General features: G+C 42.2%; 1 protein-coding gene across 1 annotated transcript in view; it reads right to left on the bottom strand.

Annotated features, from left to right (window-relative positions):
• LOC118362343 (potassium/sodium hyperpolarization-activated cyclic nucleotide-gated channel 1-like) overlaps positions 1–18684 on the bottom strand; it is an 88676-nt gene extending 69992 nt beyond the window's left edge. Inside the window, exon 1 of the mRNA XM_052481105.1 lies at positions 17595–18684. Within this exon, the coding sequence (XP_052337065.1) occupies positions 17595–18277 (683 nt within the window). The 5' untranslated portion in view covers positions 18278–18684. The remainder of the gene's footprint in view (positions 1–17594) is intronic.
• Positions 18685–25542: the final 6858 nt, after the last annotated feature.

Here is a 25542-nt window from a genome sequence, read left to right as displayed (position 1 = left end):
TTTGTGGGATCTTGTTTTCTGTTTAGTGTCTGTACCTGACAGAACTGTGTGCTTTCATGTTCACTTTTGTTATTTTGTTTGAGTGTTTTTGAAAATAAAAATCATGAACACTTTCCACGCTGCGCTTTGGTCCACTCCTTTCGACGAGAGCCGTTACAGGGGCGCTGCCGGAGAGGGACCAGTGACGTGCAGTCAGGGTAGACCCTACATTGTTCTAATAAAAAGCTGTATCAAAATAAATTCAATTATATACAAGAAAAAATCAATTATATACAAAATTGCCATTCTTTTATGCAATGTAATGTTTTTTCACAATGAGTTTGGTGTTTTCTATGCCCAAAATCCACAAATGTGCTAAAACTGCATCAAATGCTCTTGTCGACCTGTGCCTACCTTCCCATCCATTTAAATCATTGACACACCGCCGTTCCTGACTGCCGTCACTGTAGATGGACAGGGTAGGTATAGGCCTTGCTGCTTACACTAGCTCCATTAGATGCATTGAGCGGATTTCTTATTTTGCGCTCGTATATTGCCTTTAAGGCTTAAACAAGCTGTGTGGGAAAAGCACTGCTTATTTGGGCGTGTCTACATAATGTGTCGCTCATCTCGTAAACTGCGTAAGGAAGCTTGATAGCGAGTAAAAACAACCTGACAAAATTGACACTATACATCTTCTTTTAAGTGACGCAGCGTTTGAATAGAGGCGTCACTACAGACCAGGGTTTGATCCCGGGCTGTATCACAACCGGCCATGATCCGGAGTCCCATAGCGCGGCGCACAATTGGCCCAGCATTGTCTTGGTTAGGGGAGGGTTTGGCCGGGGTAGGCCGTCATTGTAAATAAGAATTTGTTTTTAACTGACATGCCTAGTTAAATACAGGTTGGTTAAATAAAAAACACCTGTCTTCCTGACCTTCCTCAGAAGAAGGGCCAAAAAATCATCAGATCGTTTAAACAGGAATGGTATGAACAAAAAGACTGGCTGTTCTACCAGTAGCCACCTGTACTGTTTCCCCTGCCTGCTCTTCTCATAATTTCATTTTCTGACTATCTCGGAAACTCACTTAGATAATAATACCTTTGATACAGTGATAGCAATACATGGTTATAACATCTACAGAAAAGACAGAAATGCCAATGGTGGAGGTGTTGCTGTTTATATTTAAAGTCATATTCCTGTAAAACCTAGAGAGGATCTCATGTTCAATACTGTTGAAGTAATATGGCTACAGGTTCATCTGCCTCACCTAAAGCCCATTCTGGTGGGAAGCTGCTATAGACCACCAAGTGCTAACAGTCAGTATCTGGATAACATGTATGAAAGGCTTGATAATGTATGTCAAATCAACAGAGGTGTATATTTTCTGGGTGATTTAAATAATGAGAGTGGCTTTCATCAAGCTGCCCACTCAAGAAAAAGCTTCAAACTGTAACCAGTGCCTGCAACCTGGTTCAGGTTATAAGTCAACCTAGCAAGGTAGTTAGAAACAGCACAGGAATGAAATCATTAACATACTGTATATTGATCACATCTTCACTAATGCTGCAGAAATTAGCTTGAAAGCAGTATCTAGATCCATCGGATGTAGTGATCACAATATAGTAGCCATATCTCGGAAAACCAAAATTCCAAAGGCTGGGCCTAATATAGTGTATAAGAAGTCATACAATATGTTTTGTAGTGATTCCTATGTTGTTGATGTAAATCATATTTGTTGGTCTGTGGTGTGTAATAAGGAGCAACCAGATGCTGCACTTGACACATTTATGAAATTGCTTATTCCAGTTATTAATAAGCATGCACCCATTAAGAAAATGACTGTAAAAACTGTTAAATCCCCATGGATTGATGAGGAATTTAAAAATGGTATGGTTGAGAGGGATGAGGCATAAGGAATGGCAAATAAATCTGGCTGCACAACCGATTGGTGAACATACTGCAAATTGAGAAATTATGTGACTAAACTAGACTATGAAACAAAGATAAATGATATAAAGAATGACAGTAAAAAGCTATGGAGAACCTTAAATTACATTTTGGGAAAAAAGACAAACTCAGCTCCATCATTCATTTAATCAGATGATCTCATGCGTCACAAGACCCACGGATATTGCCAATTACTTTCATGATTCTTTCATTGGCAAGATTAGCGAACTTAGGCATGACATGTCAGCAACAGACGCTGACACTACACATCCAAGTATAACTGATCAAATGTTGAAAGACAAGCCTTGTAATTTTGAATTCCGTAAAGTGAGTGTGGAAGAGGTGAAAAAAATGATTGTTGCCTATCAACAATGACAAGACACTGTGATCTGACAACTTTTGCCACTTCTATTTGCAAAAGTCATTCTGCTACCTAAGAATGCTGGCTCAAATAGCCAACCAATCAGCAGGTTACCATCCCATGGTTACCATCCCTAGGTTACCATCCCTAGGTTACCATTCCTAGGTTACCATCCCTTCTGAAAAAATGGTGTTTGACCAGGCCCTACAGGTACTAGTTTTGTCACACCTGGACACTGTTCAGTCATGTGGTCACAGCACAGAGAGCTAACATTAATGATATGCATGGCTCAAAGTGGGGGAGAGATTTACTTCATCACTACTTGTTTTTGTAAGATGTATTGACAAGCTGAATGCACCGAGCTGTCTGTTTAAACTATTAACACACAGCTCGGAGACCCATGCAAAACCCCACAAGACAAATGAGCCGCAAAAACAACATGTGACAATGCACAATGCTAACCCACTGGGCACACATTGGTTGAATCAGTGTTGTTTCCACGCCATTACAATGACGTTACGTTGAATCAATGTGAATAGACGTTGAATTGACGTCTGTGCCCAGTGGGATGGTAGCCTAAAGGAAAAGAAGGACCTTAGTAAAGCAACATGCTTAGGGGAGCATTTCGTGGTAATGATGAACCCAGACACTTGACGACTTCGTGTTGTTGGATAGGCTTACATCAAGCAGAATACAGAATGATTTGATTTAAGCAGTCCGTGATGTTAGGACAGATGAATAGACTTCATTTACAAGTAAAGGTAGACCTGCATTTTTGTTTGCAATTTGCAGGTTAGGGTACTGTTGAATGGATATGAGAATAATTGTTTATTAGCCTTTTCAAACTTGTAAAACGTAACCAGTGCGTGTGAAACTAACTGTGCCCACAAACCGTCTACTTGCCTGTCCACAAACGGTAACAATTATAGATGGCTAGACAGAGGTGCTGTCCATTGAGTACCACAGTTAACCTGCTGAATCCTGGCCACGGCCTCAGCTACCTTATAAAATACTTTCTTCTGAAGCTCATTTTCATCATTGTTCCAGCTCATTCTGTTACGGGATACTCCAGGACGTGCCAATTCTGCCGATACCAGATTACGTGTGAACCTGTCGAAACGTGGAAGCTATACTGTCCACTAGGGGCAATGTGAGCACCTATTCGCTTCTAATAGGCTTGCAACCTGGTTGTTGTGGATGGGCGTTTAAGCCGCAGACTCCGGCTCTGAGGGTCACGTGTTCAATCGCACTGCTAGACACTCGTTTTTAGTTTTTTAGTTTGAAGCCTTTCCCAAACCTTAACCACTCAGAATTAATGCCTACACTTAAAGGGATACTTCGGGATTTTGGCATTCTTGCAGATACCAATAAACCTCCAGCCATTGCACTTAGGGCTACTTAGCTTTAGCTCGCAAAACTACCTCTAACATCCTTCATATTGGACACAGAGACATAACATTTTAAACCTATCCGTAACCTTAACCATTCTGAGTTAATGCCTAACCTTAAGTTTTAGTTTCACCTTTGCAGAGTTTTACTGACAGCTAAAATACGGCACCACATGGCATAATTAAAACTTAAAGCCAAGGCTTAAATCTGTAACTGTAGTTACGCCATAGCCTGCCGTTTTATTTGGAGATTTGGTTGCATTGTTCGGTCAAGTTTGCTTTGTTCACCTTGATAATGTAAGTAATAACTTTAATTTATGCCCTTTATTCCAATGCATTATGTTAATGTATCTATTGCTTCATATCTGTCATTGTTTGCATTTGCTGGTCAGCCTGTTTAGAGTGCTCCCATTGCTTTGTTTTTCATGTCGACATTTGATTTATCAAGCTATAATTTCGTTTTGACTTGACTTTTTTCAGTAATTTCGATTGTTGATATGGACATTTCCTTAGTACCTTTAAAGTGGCAGTGCAGTCAAAAAAGTTATTTTCCTGTGTTTTTTATACAGTATATTTCCACATTATGAGATTGGAATAATATTGTGAAATTGTGAAAATTATGATAATGCCCTTTTAGTGTAAGAGTTGTTTGAAAAGACTGCCTTTCAGCTTGTTTGGCTGGTTGGGGTTTTTGGACTGCCTGGTGACATCACAACGTATATGTTTTTGGGGGTACTTTTTCATGATATCCAATTAGTAGTTACAGTCTTGTCCAATTGATGCAACTCCCGTACGGAGAGAGCCATGCGTCCTCCAAAACACGACCCCTCACGGCAACACTGCTTCTTGACACATTGCTCTCTTAACCCGGAAGCCAGCCACACCAATGTGTTGCTAGAGCGCAACGGGACAAGGACATCCCAGTCGGCCAAAACATCCCCAACTCAGAAGACACTGGGCCAATTGTGCGCCGTCTCATGGGTCTCACGGTCGCGGACGGCTGTGACACAGCCCGGGATCAAACCCGGATCTGTAGTGACGCCTCGATCACTGTGATGCAGTGCCTTAGACCACTGCACCACTCAGGAGGTCCAGGCGATATAGGTTAATAGACCAATAACAAAGAGAGTTTGCCCTTCTCTCTGCCAATAACAACTAGCTATCAGGTTACATATCCCTCCTATTAGGCTCATGCAATTAGGCCCCTCTCTCAGACCACTCCCAGGCAGTCTTCTTGCTTGAGAAATTGATTTTATTATTTTTTAGCTATTATACTTTTTGTATTTTTGTGTTATTTTTGACCACTTCAATTGAAAAACAATTACAGTAAGGTACTTAATTGTTACCCAGATATGATTTGAGATAAAAACGGCTGTAACGGTTTTCTTTAGGTGAAGTAGAGGAGGACCAAAATGCAGCATGGTTATATTGATTCATGTTTAATAAAAAAAGATAAACACGAACACTACAAAAACAATAAACGTGGAAATCCAAAAACAGCCCTATCTGGTGCAAAACACAGAGACAGGAACAATCACCCACAAACACACAGTGAAACCCAGGCTACCTAAATATGGTTCCCAATCAGAGACAATGACTAACACCTGCCTCTGATTGAGAACCATATCAGGCCAGACATAGAAATAGACAAACAAGACATCCAACATAGAATGCCCACTCAGATCACACCCTGACCAACCAAAACATAGAAACATACACAGCAAACTATGGTCAGGGTGTGACAACGGCTGCATTGGTGTCATGCCCTGATCTGTTTCCACCCCCATCCAGGTGTCGCCCATCTTCCTGATTATCCCCTGTGTATTTATACCTGTGTTCTCTGTTTGTCTGGTGCCAGTTTGTTTTGTTTCATAACGCCAACCAGCGTTTTCCCCTCTGTTCCTGTCTCTTGATTATTCCTGGTTTTGACCTTTTCTGCCCACCCTGAGCCAGCCTGCCGTCCTGTACCTTTGCCCCACTTCTCTGGATTATCGACACCTGCTTGCCTTGACCTGTTATTTGCCTGCCCCGTTGCTGTTATAAACATTGTTACTTCGACACAGTCTGCATTTGGGTCTTATCTGAAACTGAATAATTGGACAGTTAGAAATTATCATGACACAAGCCGAGACCCAGATGCAGACACAGGAGGCAGATGGTTAGAGTCTTACAATATGTATTAATCCAATAGGGGAAGGCAAGAGAATAGTCGTGGACAGACAAAAGGGTCAAAACCAGTTCAGAGTCCAAAAGGTACCGAAGGGCAGGCAGAATCAAGGTCAGGGCAGGCAGGATGATCAGGCAGGCTGGAAAGAAGTCCAGAGTCAGGCAGGAGTCCAAACCGGAAGGACTAGCAAAAAGAGAATAGCTAAAGGAGTACGGGAAAAACACGCTGGTTGACTTGACTAACATACAAGACTAGCTGACAGAGAGAGACAGGAAACACAGGGATAAATACACTGGGGAAAACAAGCGACACCTTAAGTGGGTGGAGACAATAACGTGGACAGGTGAAACATATCAGGGTGTGTCAGCAATATTATGAATTATATGTGTGTGTAATAATATTTCTCATAATATGTGTGTGTGCTGGCTTGCACATGCGGTGCATTGGTGGAATTGTGTCCATATACTGGTATTTTAATGCCACCTATTGTTTGTAATTGTGATTGGCTACATCGGTCTATGATATGGTGGGGATGAGTTAAGCAGCGTCGGATGATAAGAAATATTCGGCTACCGCTTGTGTATCTTAGCTACATTTGTATTTAGGCCTACACTGGTGAATATTTTTGTCAATTTGGGTTAATAGCCTATGTCACTCTGGTTGTTGGAACTTGGGCTTCAGCGAGGTTTATTTGTGAGTAAATCTGGCTTTGATAATAGCTAGTGCCTCACCAGCCACCGACCTCCCCGCACGTCACTGATCCACACAGTAATGTGTCACTGGAACATGCAGCAATGGTAATTACTGCTTCAGCTGGCTTTGATGATTACAAATCAAACTTGTATTTCTTCAAGAAAGTTTGCTGTTAATTTCACAAGGCTGCCATCATGTCCCCAGATGAAGAAACATCACCCCAATGGCCTGGGGATAGTTATGTCTAGCAGGCTGTAGCAGGCAGGTCTGCAGAGCTCTAGGTCACCTAGATGTCACACCAACGGCACACACACACACACACACACACACACACACACACACACACACACACACACACACACACACACACACACACACACACACACACACACACACACACACACACACACACACAGGGCTTGAGACTTTCTCCTTCGCTGCAGGGTGATGAATAGAGAGAAATAACTTTTTCACATCACACAACACTGCCCCTGAAACGTTGAGATAAGTGAAACTGACATATTTACCACTGCCCCTGAAACGGTGAGATAACTGAAACTGACATATTTACCACTGCCCCTGAAACGGTGAGATAACTGACATATGTACCACTGCCCCTGAAACGTTGAGATAACTGAAACTGACATATTTACCACTGCCCCTGAAACATTGAGATAACTGAAACTGACATATGTACCACTGCCCCTGAAACATTGAGAACTGAAACTGACATATGTACCACTGCCCCTGAAACGTTGAGATAACTGAAACTGACATATGTACCACTGCCCCTGAAACGTTGAGATAACTGAAATGGACATATGTACCACTGCCCCTGAAACGTTGAGATAACTGAAACTGACATATTTACCACTGCCCCTGAAAGAGTGAGATAACTGACATATGTACCACTGCCCCTGAAACGTTGAGATAACTGAAACTGACATATTTACCACTGCCCCTGAAACGTTGAGATAACTGAAACTGACATATGTACCACTGCCCCTGAAACATTGAGAACTGAAACTGACATATGTACCACTGCCCCTGAAACGTTGAGATAACTGAAACTGACATATGTACCACTGCCCCTGAAACGTTGAGATAACTGAAACTGACATATGTACCACTGCCCCTGAAACGTTGAGAACTGAAACTGACATATGTACCACTGCCCCTGAAACGTTGAGATAACTGAAACTGACATATGTACCACTGCCCCTGAAACGTTGAGATAACTGAAATGGACATATGTACCACTGCCCCTGAAACGTTGAGATAACTGAAACTGACATATTTACCACTGCCCCTGGAAGAGTGAGATAACTGACATATGTACCACTGCCCCTGAAACGTTGAGATAACTGAAACTGACATATTTACCACTGCCCCTGAAACGTTGAGATAACTGAAACTGACATATGTACCACTGCCCCTGAAACATTGAGAACTGAAACTGACATATGTACCACTGCCCCTGAAACATTGAGAACTGAAACTGACATATTTACCACTGCCCCTGAAACGGTGAGATAACTGAAACTGACATATTTACCACTGCCCCTGAAACGGTGAGATAACTGACATATGTACCACTGCCCCTGAAACGTTGAGATAACTGAAACTGACATATTTACCACTGCCCCTGAAACGTTGAGATAACTGAAACTGACATATGTACCACTGCCCCTGAAACATTGAGAACTGAAACTGACATATGTACCACTGCTCCTGAAACGTTGAGGTAACTGAAACTGACATATGTACCACTGCCCCTGAAACGTTGAGATAACTGAAATGGACATATGTACCACTGCCCCTGAAACGTTGAGATAACTGAAACTGACATATTTACCCCTGCCCCTGAAAGAGTGAGATAACTGACATATGTACCACTGCCCCTGAAACGTTGAGATAACTGAAACTGACATATTTACCACTGCCCCTGAAACGTTGAGATAACTGAAACTGACATATGTACCACTGCCCCTGAAACATTGAGAACTGAAACTGACATATGTACCACTGCCCCTGAAACGTTGAGATAACTGAAACTGACATATGTACCACTGCCCCTGAAACGTTGAGATAACTGAAACTGACATATGTACCACTGCCCCTGAAACGTTGAGAACTGAAACTGACATATGTACCACTGCCCCTGAAACGTTGAGATAACTGAAACTGACATATGTACCACTGCCCCTGAAACGTTGAGATAACTGAAATGGACATATGTACCACTGCCCCTGAAACGTTGAGATAACTGAAACTGACATATTTACCACTGCCCCTGAAAGAGTGAGATAACTGACATATGTACCACTGCCCCTGAAACGTTGAGATAACTGAAACTGACATATTTACCACTGCCCCTGAAACGTTGAGATAACTGAAACTGACATATGTACCACTGCCCCTGAAACATTGAGAACTGAAACTGACATATGTACCACTGCCCCTGAAACGTTGAGATAACTGAAACTGACATATGTACCACTGCCCCTGAAACGTTGAGATAACTGAAACTGACATATGTACCACTGCCCCTGAAACGTTGAGATAACTGAAACTGACATATGTACCACTGCCCCTGAAACGTTGAGATAACTGAAACTGACATATTTACCACTGCTCCTGAAACGGTGAGATAACTGAAACTGACATATGTACCACTGCCCCTGAAACGTTGAGATAACTGAAACTGACATATGTACCACTGCCCCTGAAACGTTGAGATAACTGAAACTGACATATGTACCACTGCCCCTGAAACGGTGAGATAACTGAAACTGACATATGTACCACTGCCCCTGAAACGGTGAGATAACTGAAACTGACATATGTACCACTGCCCCTGAAACGTTGAGATAACTGAAACTGACATATGTACCACTGCCCCTGAAACAGTGAGATAACTGAAACTGACATATGTACCACTGGTCCGTGGAACAATAATCACAGACGTCTTGCAGCAAGAAAAACACATTTGATAGTGAAAAGTGTTAAAAGAAGAAAAACTCGTGAATGGATCTGGGCTGTCTGGGGTTGTGAATCCACCTGGTGAGATTATAAATTGATGTTGCAGAGGACAGAGCAATGGGAAGGACACACAACGAACCAACACAGTATTTGCCAGGTGACAAAAATACTTTAAAAAAATGTATATCAATCAATATAATCTCACCCCAGCAGATTACCAACCCTATTGTTAATTTCTAATTAAATTACATAATAAGAATACATAAATATATATATATTCTCAAAGGAGGCGTGTTTGCTTTGCGTGTCACGCTCCCACAAGTGTACTGAGGTCACACGGTACATTTCAATCACTCTGCCGCCGTGCCACGTTGACCGGCAGCCCTCCCCCACGGCCCACCCTCAGCCTCTCCATCCCATCCTCCCTCCATTAAATAAATTGTGTTGTAATAATCTCCTGTGATGTGATGTGTGCTCCTAATATTGGTGGATGGACACGGCAGCAGCCTCTTTTGATTACCCCACTCTCAGGCTCGGCCAGACCCAGAGCTCACGCTAATCCTGTGCGTTACCTTCACTAAATAAAAAAAAGGGTGCAATGACTCCTCCGGCCGCACCCATTTCCCCACTATGGCATCCCCTACTGCATAGGCTATTAGCACTGTACTGTGGTGTGCCGTGCAGAGGAGAGGGGAGACATGCTCCATGGGGGCTGGCTGGGGGCCGGAGCCGGGGGCGACTCTCACTCTCAACACCCACCAATAGGGTTTGAGCAGTCAGACTGAAACTACGGCTGCACGTGGCCACCAGGCAGGGTGGAGAGCCTGCATTATTTCCTCCCAGCTCATTTTCTATAAATCACCCAATGACAAGCTAGAGGTCCCGCAAGACCCAAACAAATCAATATGAAAACGCACCCTCAAATCAACTGTAATCAACCTGGCTGAACGTAGACAACACTGTCATCTGATCCCACCCCCTCCCTTTCTACCTGAGCTACGAGCAAGTCGAGAGCGAGCGATAAAGTGTGTGTGTGCGTGTCAGCAAGCAGAGGAACAGTACTAGAGCATTGCAACCGTGTATTACACCTGTGTCATTTGTCATTCAAATGGCAATTTTCCGATAGGTTTTAGTACCCAGTCACTATAGTGTACTAGAAACAGTCTACTGTACAATGATTTAGCCTATAGCCTTCTCAACCTATGAAACAATCTATGACTGAACAGGCAAAGCTGAATTTCTGTATGACAAGCTATTTGTTGTGCTTCCAACAGACACATTTTATAAAGCACTGTCACGAGATCAATATGACGAGCCACCATACAAATACAGTTCTGCTTTCATTCAATGTGCAATCTTCATTTATGTACTGAAATAGAAATGTAGAAATGGGGGAGTCAGTTATACGACCTCATTTTGAATTGGGATGCCATTATTGTTTGAATGAACCAAAAGGGGATACAAACGGAAGCCGTTATGCACACATAAGACTTGTCTAGACTGGAATACAAGGGACAGTTCATATATTTACTTTTGAGGTGCTGAAACATTTGCAGTTTTGATCCAGCAGTAAGCGTTCCCCTTTAGTTTCATAATGACAGCCACAACTCTATCCCAGTTTTACAGGCTGATCGCTACAATAGATTTCCAAACAGAGATGTCTTTTAGAAACAGGATAATAACCCTGTCATGGGGAGCTAAAGCAAGCTGAACTAATGGGTGTTACCAAATGCATTCAGAAGGAAGTATTTCTGCTAATGCACATTTGGACATAAAGGTGTTTCTTGGCCCTCGAAATGTATTCAACCGAGAGTAATGTGCATTCTGTCTTCTAAATCTGCTCTACTTCTCTTTAATGTATTCCTCTGTAAAGGGAACAGGAGGAGAAGGAACTAGAAGATGTCTTTTTTAGAGGCCTTTTTTACTGCCGAGTGAAATCTCTTTGGGGAGATGGCGATGGTTATGCAGGATCAATAAAAGGCCAGGTGAGATGTGGGATTTGAAGGTTTGAACAGGGAATCTCCTGGCAGAGGGTGAGGCGGAGGGAGGAAGTCGATTGATTGACAGACACAGCAGGCCAGGTTAACCTCCTCTTCTGATCGGGTTGGGAGCACGGTTTCATGTTTAATAGAGTCTTTAAAACCAAAATAAGCTTTCATGTTAAAAGTATTGTCATTTTCCAACTCCGTGGCGATACGGCAGTATAAAACAATATACTACTACTGATGATGCATCGTTAAGCGTGCTGCTGAATTACAAGGTTATTAAAAGGTACTTAAAGATTGGAGAACAATGTTTTGCTGCCACATCATCCATCATTAACCTTGCCAAATCTCTCACTGATTCACCCCATACAAAACACCAATCAATCACATCTGCTGCAGGCTGGTTGGCTGGCTGGCTGACTACATCACTTCCCCAAAGAAAGGAAGAAGACGCATGTTCAGCAATGAGCAGAAATGAGGCTGTACAGCTTTGGCTCTGGAAATGAGCCTTTAGATTGGATTACGATGCCATTTTTAAGCCGTCTCTTCCCCTCAGAAGATGTGCTGTGCTCCTCCTCTCCCTCTCAACATTATGCAATAGTTGAGAAGAGAAAATATTGCTGAATTTCTGTAGTCATGATTGTGTGTGACTCCCAGTGACACTTTAATTTGTGCGTATTATGACAATATTAAATAGCAAAGGCTTTGGTGCAGCCAGGGAAATTGAAACTCAATCACAGAGTTCTGACTTCTCCAACCATGCCCATTACAAGATCCTCCTTCATCTCCTTCTATACTTTAATTTCAGCCATGTGTTTATTCGGTCTCTGATTGTAGTCAATATGCCTGCCTGGGGAACTATTTTGTGTTTTCTATGGCAACAACATCTTCCTGATCTTCCTGTCTGGGTTGGCGCCCCCCCTTGGGTTGTGCCGTGGCGGAGATCTTTGTGGGCTATACTCAGCCTTGTCTCGGGATGGTAAGTTGGTGGTTGAAGATATCCCTCTAGTGGTGTGGGGACTGTGCTTTGGCAAAGTGGGTGGGGTTATATCCTTCCTGTTTGGCCCTGTCCGGGGGTATCATCGGATGGGGCCACAGTGTCTCCTGACCCCTCCTGTCTCAGCCTCCAGTATTTATGCTGCAGTAGTTTATGTGTCGGGGGCTAGGGTCAGTTTGTTATATATGGAGTACTTCTCCTGTCTTATCCGGTGTCCTGTGTGAATTTAAGTATGCTCTCTCTAATTCTCTCTTTCTTTCTCTCTCTCTTTCTTTCTTTCTCTCTCTCTGGCAGGAGCTGAGCCCTAGGACCATGCCTCAGGACTACCTGGCATGATGACTCCTTGCTGTCCCCAATCCACCTGGCCGTGCTGCTGCTCCAGTTTCAACTGTTTTGCCTGCGATTATTATTATTTGACCATGCTGGTAATTTATGAACATTTGAACATCTTGGCCATGTTCTGTTATAATCTCCACCCGGCACAGCCAGAAGAGGACTGGCCACCCCTCATAGCCTGGTTCCTCTCTAGGTTTCTTCCTAGGTTTTGGCCTTTCTAGGGAGTTTTTCCAAGCCACCGTGTTTCTACACCTGCATTGCTTGCTGTTTGGGGTTTTAGGCTGGGTTTCTGTACAGCACTTTGAGATATCAGCTGATATACGAAGGGCTTTATAAATAAATGTGATTTTGATTTGATTTGAACAACACAGAAACAAACACTTCCTCATTATCCTCCTCTTTTAAAGCTGCAATATGTAACTTTTTGGGTTACCTGACCAAATTCACATAGAAATGTGAGTTATAGATATGTCATTCTCATTGAAAGCAAGTATAAGAAGCAATAGATTGTTCTATGATTGTTCTATGCATATTTCTATGCTTCCAGTTCTTAAGTTTTGTTATTACATGTTTTACTTTTGGTTTTGTACACCAGCTTCAAACAGATGAAAATACAATATTTTTGGTTATGGAAAATACATTTCACAGTGATTTAGATGGTACAATGATTCTCCACGCAAACAAGAATTAATCCAATGTCTCACACAAGTCTGTAGCTATACAACCTGTTAGTGGAGGGTGCTTAGTGGGATGACACTGCAAAAAAGTAGTTTTTTCATCTCATATACATTCAGACAGCTGCACTCATTAGCTATTATCAAAAACCCGACCCTAGGCAACACAGTGACTAGGCAACACAGTGACTAGGCAACACAGTGACCAGGGTCTGGCTTCAATGATGGACTCTTTTGGCATAGAGGAACTCCGTCACTGCCTACACAAATAAGGGAAGACAAAAAATCTGCGGACACTCCCAATAAATCATGAGGCAGACATGCCAGAACGTCACGATTCAGAAGTTTGCAGTCAATACCTTTGCATCAACTACCTTAACTAAAACCTGTGCAAACTAGTTACTTGGGAAACGCACTCATTAAAAATTGCCTCTGTGATCTCCATCTTGCTAGCAACTATTTTGTAGTTTATTTAAGCTGATAAAGTAGTAACGTAGGCAGTGACAGTTCCTCTATGCCAACAGATTCCATCATTGAAACCAGACCCTAGTCACTGTTGCCTAGGGTCGGGTTTTCAAGACTACTCATTAGCAGAGTATTGTACTTCAATGGGGACACTTAAGCTTGCTGAAGCACAGAATGTTCATCGTGACCTATGTTAAGGGTAAAGGCATCAACTGGATGACTAAATTATAACGATAGCAGACCATTTAACAATGAGTCAGGACTGAAAGAGATTTTTAATTGCACAAGTGAGAGGAACGTCCCATGTAATCACAGTCAACTGATTTTATAGCGTGTAAACTGCTGTCAGCTAGCTGAAATGTTTCAAATATAATTACGCCGATATACAGTAATACCCTCCCACACACACTGAGCAAGGCAAGTGATTGACCTGATTCTCATGCCACTTGGCAGGCATGGCCACTGGACATTAGGATGTGTTGGATGCCAGGCGGAGTCAGAGACTGTAGCTACCGAGGGAGTGGGTATAATAGAACTGGCAGACTCCTGTCTATAGAGTAACTCTAGCCTCACTTCTTTATAAGGGGAAAGAGTGGAGTTGGGGGTGTAGGTAATTATAGCAAGAGTGGGAGGCAATTGCAGGTGTGGGAGACAGAGGAGTGACTTTAGTGTAGGAGGTGCTATCTGTAGTGGTACAGGTGGGAGGGGTCACATTGGGAAAGGAGATGATGGCCCTTGTGGTGGGAGAGAGGGGTAAGAGCCAGGTAATTGATTGCAGCATCTGTGATCTAGTCCTCGCTGAATACCAATACTCCCCACTGAGAAAGAAATCATATAACCTTGGTATGAAATGTGTAAACATAATCAGAATACTGACAATAAGACAAAAGGAATCCAGTGTTCCAGTTACTGAATACTGTGTATTATGAAGGTTAGTCAACACTGTTGGAAAATATCCCTGGATAAAACAAATAAAACATGATGGTACAATAAATCATATGATTCAACTCCCAACTTACACAGATATGCATTTCTACTATTATATACTGTCACTTGCACAGTGCACGCACACACACACACACACACACACACACACACACACACACACACACACACACACACACACACACACACACACACACACACACACACACACACACACACACAGACACAGACACATACACTTCTTGCAAAGGCAAAGCAAATGACATCCCATGTCTTTTCTTGGCAGCCTGAGCTAAGTAATCCAGGCATCTGAGAAATGTGCACCATCCTGTGATGTGAAGGCAGCAGAATGTCTGTGTAGATTCACAAGACCAATGGGGAAACAAGCAGATAAATCAGTCTGTTTTCCATGGAGAGTGCCTTCCTTTCCCTGAGCCTTCTCTCTCTATCCACAGCCCTGGGTTGTGTCTGCCTGCCTGACACTGCTGCCTGCCTGCTCCCTCTCTCCCTCTCTGTCCGCCAGCCTAGCCTGCCTGTAAACACTCGTCACGCAGACTTGTCTCTCGCGAGCGAGACAAACCTGGTCTTGTTCTTGAAGCACTACTGTTATGACACACCTTCTGCTTGTGTGACAGGTGATGGGGTTGGTTAAGGCATTACTGTATATCATTATATCAGTGTACAGTAGATGAACCAAAGACTAGCTGGATCAAACTAGCTGGATCAAATCCAATGTCAAGGACAGGGAAAGATCTGTCGGGCAATTAGGCTTCTGCTATTGTCTTTCAGAACAGTATGATACATTTTTGCACTTAGCGTTTCGTCTGGTAACAATAGAGGCATTAGCCAGCATGTAATGTCAATAGCTGGAGGCTTTTATTTTAAATATATGATTAGAGATTGTGTATTGTCCAGTTGACAATTCAGTGTCACCTCAAAAGAATAAGGTAAGCAAGAGGTCAAGAGGTCAACTTTTGAAAAAGTTTTCATGTGCCATTTCACTGTCCTTGAAACGCTGATACAGATCCCCAATATGGCAGCCAGAGACAAAATGTGTCAATGACCTAAATATTTTTGAACGTATCAGAATACTGAAAAGTATGGTGACTAGGTAGGTTAAGATCACCTCTCAAATGTTTCATGAATTTGAGATCATTTGGTTGAATTCATACATGAAAGAACAATCAGCATTCATGTATATTACTATCATTTGTTTCAAATTGTGTTAAACTGTAATATAGTTTAATATAATATATTATGATATTGTACAATATAGTTTAATATAATATAGTATGATATTGTACAATATATATTTACTATTTAAATTATACATAACAAATATTACTATTGCAATATCAAACTTTGTATCTGGTTGCTGCGATACTATAATCCACTTTTGGAGTAAAAAAAAATTCCTTAATAAAATATTCTCTCCTAATCTATCCTATATTACATGCATGAGCTGAATGATTACAATCCACGAAAGAAATTCAACCTGTGTAAGAGGTTGTTATTAACTTAATTACATTATTGGGATTATAAAGATCACTGCTTATTTTGAAAATGTGTGAAAATGCTTTATAAATGCAGGCTACATTCATATGGGTTTGTGCTGTAACTCATATTCTCTGTAGCCATGTTCCACCCGTTCTATGGATATACTTCAGAATTCACTGTTTTTGGGCATATGGCCAGTAGGCCCTTGACGTATAGCATCAATAATGGACAATGTCCATAATGCTAAGCAATCCTGTGCTTTACATTTGAAGCCATGCATCACATGCATGCACTGTACTGTATAGCCAATGTCATAGTCAAGGGCAATACTTAATGAATAACAAGAGAATGAGGCTGCACTTCCATGTATACCTCATATGAAAACTTGAAGAATGATACTGGTAATTTATAGGTAGAACTGGTTATGATCATTTTTAACACATGAAACCTGAAACCTTAAATACTAGTTTGTGTGGGGGGGAGGGGGGGGGTCGTCATGATTCAGTCATAAGCACATCACCTCACATAAAGCCAATAGAGTTGCTGTACATTGATTAGTGATAAATCATTTCTCTGAATATAACTTGGATTGAATGAAAAGAGAGAATATTACATTGGTACACTTCTATTGATTCTGTTTAAGAAAATGAACAGACACCTTTGAGAACCATCTATGTGTGTGATGTTTGGCCTGTTCCTGCCACACATTATTCTGATGCCACGTATATAATCAGACTACATTACATTTATTAGACTATTATTAGATTTCCAAGGTTGAATAAGTTATTATAGCTGATGTCTAATAAATACATGTAAAATGAAGAGTAAGTATCATGGGATTATGTAATTCTCAGACGTGTAAATGATTTTTGATTTGTTTTCAATTCATTAAACAAATTGTTCCACGCACATTTATGCACAGAATTAGGGATAAACCAAATGTATCCTTTTATATCCGAGATGATGGCATTTTCTTATGTCATCATTAAATACCCTATCACTAATGCATTTGCCATTGTACATGATGGTGAGATAGTGAAATTATCAGTTGAAAATAAAGTACCCATTTCATTTGCCTTGAAGGCTAGGTGAGTGTGTATGGACGCATCCTGCCCACACTTCATCCGCGCATGACGCTCTGACGTCTGACCAGAGCACAATGGAGGTAGTTACCTGAAATCACTGTACGGGTGAATTATCCAAAATCCGGCGGATTTAACCCGCTCTTGTTCCCGTTCCACCGCCTTTTCGCTCCCAAACATCCTTAGGGAGAACTTGTTGACCCCCGGTTGCAGCATTGCCCCAAACTGCCTGTGTATGAATCCTGCCTGGTACAATCTCTCGTCGTCCGGCGAAATTTGATCAATGCCATCCAACTTTATGAACCCTGATTCCTGGTCAAGAGAAGCATGTTGGGCACCACCAGCACCACCAGCGCTGGCGCCTTGCGCACCTTGGTCCGCCCCACCGCCAATAGCTCCGGGAGGGCTCTCCTCGCTCGGGGTGACGTCCCCTTCCGTGATGAGGCGCCTCTGCTCCGCCGAGTCTGAGTCGTGCACATGCCGACTGGTGATGGAGGAGAAACTGCCACGAAATCTCCGACAATCTCCATTTAAACTGGTCTTCGTTGGTCTCCCAATGTCTGTCTCCATGATCACCGTGTCTCCACTTCTGGTCTCCCCGATGCCTTTGATGCTTCCTTTGGAGGTTGGTGACGGCAAGGGTTTCATCCTAATACTCTTCCTCCGGGTGTCCTTGTCGCCGTCTTCTCCTTCGCCCATAATATAAGCTTTCTGTCCAATATGCTGTGGCAAACTGTAGAGCCTTTTACGCATGGAGGAGTGCAACCTGTCCATTATGACATTGAGACGGAACGAACAATTTCAAATGCAATAGATGTTCAGAATAGGATGGTTATTGTTGAGAAGTATAGCCACGAACCACACAGCTCCCTATCTGTGAGTGAGAGAGACCAGTCTGGGGCTAATCTCAAACCCTGAAAGCATTACACTGATACACATGACACCGGCGGCTGTGGCTCTTCTGGTGCAAATACAGGAAGAGGCTCCTCTCTCGATCATTACCTTACAGTTTAGATATGCCTTCTCTCGCTGTATTGCCAGTCCGATTAACCATAACACTCATGGTAGGCACGTACGCTCAAACCGTGTGCGCACCAAGTGAGGTGGAAAATCTGGTAGAAGCCACCTTAGCATGATATGTGAGGGACGTGCCGACTGACAGAGAGGAGACGAGGTCATGAACAGCGTAAGGAGGGATGCTCTTTTCCTCCAGATTTGTGTCAGCTGCCTCTCAATAATAAACAATGCAATGCAATCACGCACCATAGGCTACATCAACAGCAGCATCCAAGGACCAGCTGACATCTATTGTCCCAAGCATTCTGGTAACATGAATATTCATGAAGCTGATGGGTTGCCATAGGAGCCAACGTGGTTTTAGAGCATTTCGTATTACTCTGTAGTCTACATAAATCTGAGACACTCCATTTAGTATGATATGTTACCTTTATAATAATAATATAATAATAATATAATATATAATAATAATAATATTTAATATGGTCCTTCTGTAGCTCAGTTGGCAGAGCATGGCGCTTGTAACGCCAGGGTAGTGGGTTCGATTCCCGGGACCACCCATACGTAGAATGTATGCACACATGACTGTAAGTCGCTTTGGATAAAAGCGTCTGCTAAATGGCATATATTATATATGTTACCTTTCATATGGTATGTATTAATTTGTGGATATCCATCATCCATTTTGTATGATATGTTACAAATTACTATGATATGTTACGACTTGCAATTCATATAATATGTTACGAATATGCAAAAGGGATATGTTACGAATTCCAATTTGTGGTGGCTAATGCTAGCTAGGTGGCTAACACTGGCTAGCATGAGGGGTTAGGGATTAAGGTTAGGAGTTAGGTTAAAGTTAGGGTTCGGGGAAGGGTTAAAGTTAGGGTTAGGTGAAGGGGTGGCTCCAACTTGCCCAGCAGTCTAAGGCACTGCATCTCAATGCAAGAGGCGTCACTGCAGTCCCTGGTTTGAATCCAGGCTGCATCACATCTGACTGTGATTGGGAGGCCCATAGGGCGGTTGGGGGTAACCGTCATTGTAAATAAGAATGTGTTCTTAACTGACTTGGCTAGTTAAATAAAGGTTTAAAAAAGTGGATCAGGTTAGCTTGACTTGGAGCTCACTGAGTACCGGCACCTTAACTGTTCTACTGAAGTTAAGTGGAGCTCCTGCACCTAAATATAAACAGTATCGGCACCTATTTCAGTCCAAGTCAAGCACTGGTTAGCTAACATGCTAACATTAATTATTTATTTCAGCTTTTATTTATTTCATCACATTCCCAATGGGTCAGAAGTTTACATACACTCAAGTACTATTTGGTAGCATTGCCTTTACATTGTTTAACTTGGTTCAAACGTTTTGGGTAGCGTTCCACATGCTTCCCACAATAAATTGGGAGAATTTTGGCCCATTCCTCCTGACAGAGCTGGTGTAACAGAGTCAGGTTTGTAGGCCTCCTTGCTCGCACATGCTTTTTCAGTTCTGCCTACAAATTTTCTATAGGATTGAGGTCAGGGCTTTGTGATGGCCACTCCAATTCCTTAACTTAGTTATCCTTAAGTCATTTTGCCACAACTTTGTAAGTATGCTTGGGGTCATTGTCCATTTGGAAGACCCATTTGCGACCAAGTTTTAACTTCCTGATTGATGTCTTGAGATGTTGCTTCAATATATCCACATATTGTTTCTTCCTCATGTTGCCATCTATTTTGTGAAGTGCACCAGTCCCTCCTGCAGAAAAGCACCCCCACAACATGATGTTGCCACCACTGTACTTCACGGTTGGGATGGTGTTCTTCTATGTTTTATCCAAACATAACAATGGTCATTATGGCCAAACAGTTCTATTTTTGTTTGATCAGACCAGAGGACATTTCTCCAAAAACTACGATCTTTGTCCCCATGTGCAGTTGCAAACCGTAGTCTGGCTTTTTTATGGCGGTTTTGGAGCAGTGGCTTCTTCTTTGCTGAGCGGTCTTTCAGGTTATGTAGATATAGGACTCGTTTTACTGTGGATATAGATACTTTTGTACCCGTTTCCTCCAGCATCTTCACATGGTCCTTTGCTGTTGTTCTGGGATTGATTTGCACATTTCACACCAAAGTACGTTCATCTCTAGGAGACAGAATGCGTCTCCTTCCTGAGAGGTATGATGGCCACGTGGTCCCATGGTGTTTATACTTGCATACTATAGTTTGTACAGATGAACGTGGTACCTTCAGGCATTTGGAAATTGCTCCAAATGATTAACCAGACTTGTGGAGGTCTACCATTTTTTCTGAGGTCTTGGCGGATTTCTTTTGATTTTCCCATGATGTCAAGCAAAGAGGCACTGAGTTTGAAGGTAGGTATTGAAATACATCCACAGGTACACCTCCAACTGGCTCAAATGATGCCAATTAGTCTATCTAAAGCCATGACATCATTTTCTGGAATTTTCCAAGCTGTTTAAAAGCACAGTCAACTTAGTGTTTGTAAACTTCTGACCCACTGGAATTGTGATACAGTGAATTATAAGTGAAATAATCGGTCTGTAAACAATTGTTGGAAAAATTACTTGTGTCATGCACAAAGTAGATGTCCTAACCAACTTGCCAAAACTATAGTTTATTTTCACAAGAAATTTGTGGAGTGTTTGAAAAATTAGTTTTAATGACTCCAACCTAAGTGTATGTAAACTTCCGACTTCAACAGTATATCCCCTCGGGATTGTTTTATGCCAGCCCAGGCTTTGCGAGTCCAAAGGTGATACTTACGCTACTATGCCATTCTTCATGCTTTTGTTCATCAGGTTGTAGGATATACAGACAGCAGCTGTGGTAGAATGATCAGTTGGTAAGGGAAACTGCTGCACTAATTTAATGCCATATAGCACAGGTGATTTATCAAGATAACTTTCACAGACAAAACATGTCCACGTTTTTTCAAAATGTATATGAAATATACATGATTAAAGGGTTATAGAGATGTATTTTTTGTCTATTTTGCTCAACTTTAACAATGCCTACATGACACAAATGAAATCAACTTAATGAATGTTAAAAAAGGATATAGGCTGTGGTAAGCCATCTCATGAATTGATATAATGTATCCAAGTGAGCAGACACCTAAGGCAATTGATTCATGAATGGTTCACGCCTGATGCCCTCAATTGCCCTTCGTGGCCGATCCCATACCCAATAATTCTGAATTTCTTTGGTATACAGGTAGATCAGAAAAGCCACATCCCTGATTGGCAGATGAGTGGCAACCCTGATTAGAAGCACCTGCTGCTCATCGGTTTTTCCCTACAAATCCGGTTTTGAATAAAACATTTTTTTACCTACACACTGAAGAAGACCGCAAGCCGAAACCTCTGTGTACGCTATCCCTGATGCAGTAGAAATAATAAATTAACCTAAAAATTAAGTAAGCGTTATGTGACTTTTTCAGTGCAGACCCATTATACCGTGTGTTAGCCTATAGCCTAATGATATAGCCTAATGATGTAATGCAGGAAATGTCAAACTTGTATTAGAGGTTTAAAAAGGCTTATGAAGTTTGTAATTTCCACCTTGAAATTTCAGACTTGATTTTTCCTTTTGAAAAATGTATTAACCCCTACAAATGTTTTAAATTTCATTGTAATCCACATATAATTCACATTTCCAGGATTATTTTCCTGATGTAGCACACATGGCTCAAATTAAAATCCTACATCTGTACACTACACTGACCACGTTCACATGCACACCAATATCCCGTTATTATTCGGGAGACTCAAGTATTCATTTTTTTAGTTGACACATAAACATCATATTCCGTTTACAATAACCCTTAAAATCTTGTATGAGAAACTCGGATAAGATGCCTGGGATATGCAGATCTTAGACGGGATACTGAGGCATGTAAACATCGTATGCCCTTTACTGTTGTTTTTCTCAGTCTGTGCAGGCTCAGTTTCACATATCATGGTGTAGTGTGATGATGTTTACATCTGATTGTCAAACAAATCACTTCAAATAATAATTATTTATTTTGCTGATACTCCGCACTGGACCTTATAGCCTACAGGCTACTTTCACCCCTAATTTAGACATGTTTCTGCTTATAATTTCCGACATTTGGTAGGCCATATGCCATATTATAATTTCAGACATTTGGTAGGCCATATTATAATTTCAGACATTTGGTAGGCCATATTATAATTTCAGACATTTGGTAGGCCATATTATAATTTCAGACATTTGGTAGGCCATATTATAATTTCAGACATTTGGTAGGCCATATTATAATTTCAGACATTTGGTAGGCCATATTATAATTTCAGACATTTGGTAGGCCATATTATAATTTCAGACATTTGGTAGGCCATATTATAATTTCAGACATTTGGTAGGCCATATTATAATTTCAGACATTTGGTAGGCCATATTATAATTTCAGACATTTGGTAGGCCATATTATAATTTCAGACATTTGGTAGGCCATATTATAATTTCAGACATTTTGTTCGACATTTGCTATGTCAACTATAGTTAAGATACATGCAGCTTCTCTTCTGTCATAACTTGTTGCCCCAGAAGACTAAATAAAGTAGTGCTCAGCAGAATAATGTCTTACATCGATAGAATGAATGCATTAGTAATCTAGGTAACATTGGTAAAGTTGTCTGCTTTGTTTAGGGACCGGGAAGAAAACGCAATAACTCCAAAACAGTGGCAAGATTGGTCCTGTGCAAAATATCCAAATGTCATCAGTTTGACCGGTTTTAAGGAAATGAAAAGCTGAGAAAACGATGAAACAAGTTTCTGATAAGAATTCAGTTCGTCTTGGGTGCATATTTTATGTGGTTGAAAATCAGTTAAAGCTCCTCAAAGGAGGAAGGGGAGGACCATCCTCCTCAGTGAATTTCATCAAAATAAATATAGTGCCTCCTGAGTGGTCTAAGGTCTGTGCCACTAGAGATCCTGGTTTGAGTCCAGGCTCTGTCGCAGCGGGCCGCGACTGGGAGACCCATGTGGCAGTGCACAATTGGCCCAGCGTTGTCTGGGTTAGGGGAGGGTTTGGCCGACAGGGATGTTCTTGTCCCATCGCGCACTAGCGCCTCCTATGCACGCTGACACGATAGACCAGGTGTACGGTGTATGGCGTAGCAGTAAGTCGTCCTGTCGTATCGTGTCCCCTGTATATACCTGTATATATCGTCTCTTTTTCGTTTTACATATTTTTCTTCGCATATCTTTAAAAACATTTTGCTAAACCTAAGCTTCCAAATAGTCTCCTGCAACCCGCCTCACCCAATGTAGCTACTTTTTCCTAAAGTATTTATATTTACTTCGGAACCGGAACCCCTCAACTGAAGTTAGCCAGCTAACCACCAGCTATGCTAGCGGTGCTAGCGGTCTTCAGCTAACCGGTCATCAGCTAACCTTTAGCTCGGAAAGCTCTCGCCAGTTCGAACAACGCGACGCTAACCAGAGCATAACGGACCTATTTATTTTTTATCCCCGGATTCCCACCGCAAACGGAACATTTTTCAGCTGGATCTTCACAACTAGCTATCGAGCTAAACCGCAACCCTGGTTGATTACTCCTGGCTAGCGTTTCCACCCACTTAGCTTGAAGCTAGCCCGGCCAGAGCCCCTGTGCTACCACCGTAGCATACTCCTGGACTACAATACCCGGACCCAAGACCGGTCTATCGATGTCACCGCATGAAGAGGAATAAACAGACTCACCCCATCGCGACGTCCCCCAAAGGCTAACTCTCTAGCCCTTGTTATCTCCTTGCTTGCTAATTCGGCCTGCTAACTGCAAGCTTGTTTAGCCCAGAACTCACTCAAGAACCTCCAGAAGCTAACCAGCTAACTAGCTACAAGCCATTTAGTCATTGTTAGTTTTTGAACCTGGATAACACTCGCCTGTCCAGCTCTCCTGCCCCATCCACCGCTGCCCCCTGGACACTGATCACTTGGCTACATAGCTGATGCACGCTGGACTGTCCATTAATCACGGTACTCCATTCTGCTTGTTTGTTTTATCTGTCGGCCCCGTTGCCTTGTCAACGCCATTTTACCTGCTGTTGTTGTGCTAGCTGATTAGCTGTTGTCTCACCTACTGTTTTAGCTAGCTTTCCCAATTCAACACCTGTGATTACTGTATGCCTCGCTGTATGTCTCTCTCAAATGTCAATATGCCTTGTATACTGTTGCTCAGGTTAGTTATCATTGTTTTAGTTCACAATGGAGCCCCTAGTCCCACTCCTCATACCCCTGATACCTCCTTTGTCCCATCTCCCACATATGCGGTGACCTCACCCATTACAACCAGCATGTCCAGAGATACAACCTCTCTCATCATCACCCAGTGCCTGGGCTTACCTCCGCTGTACCCGCACCCCACCATACCCCTGTCTGCGCATTATGCCCTGAATATATTCTACCATGCCCAGAAACCTGCTCCTCTTATTCTCTGTCCCCAACGCTCTAGGCGACCAGTTTTGATAGCCTTTAGCCGCACCCTCATACTACTCCTTCTCTGTTCCGCGGTGATGTGGAGGTAAACCCAGGCTCTGCATGTCCCCAGGCACCCTCATCTGTTGACTTCTGTGATCGAAAAAGCCTTGGTTTCATGCATGTCAACATCAGAAGCCTCCTCCCTAAGTTTGTTTTACTCACTGCTTTAGCACACTCTGCTAACCCTGATGTCCTTGCCGTGTCTGAATCCTGGCTCAGGAAGGACACCAAAAATTCAGAGATTTCCATACCCAACTATAACATCTTCTGTCAAGATAGAACTGCCAAAGGGGGAGGAGTTGCAGTCTACTGCAGAGATAGCCTGCAAAGTAATGTCATACTTTCCAGGTACATACCCAAACAGTTCGAACTACTAATTTTGAAAATTACTCTCTCCAGAAATAAGTCTCTCACTGTTGCCGCCTGCTACCGACCCCCCTCAGCTCCCAGCTGTGCCCTGGACACCATTTGTGAATTGATTGCCCCCCATCTAGCTTCAGAGTTTGTTCTGTTAG

The sequence above is a fragment of the Oncorhynchus keta genome, chromosome 2 (assembly GCF_023373465.1).
Source record: "Oncorhynchus keta strain PuntledgeMale-10-30-2019 chromosome 2, Oket_V2, whole genome shotgun sequence".
Classification (NCBI taxonomy): domain Eukaryota; kingdom Metazoa; phylum Chordata; class Actinopteri; order Salmoniformes; family Salmonidae; genus Oncorhynchus; species Oncorhynchus keta.
Note: the sequence above shows the minus strand (reverse complement) of the source record. Positions and strands in the feature narration are given on the sequence as shown.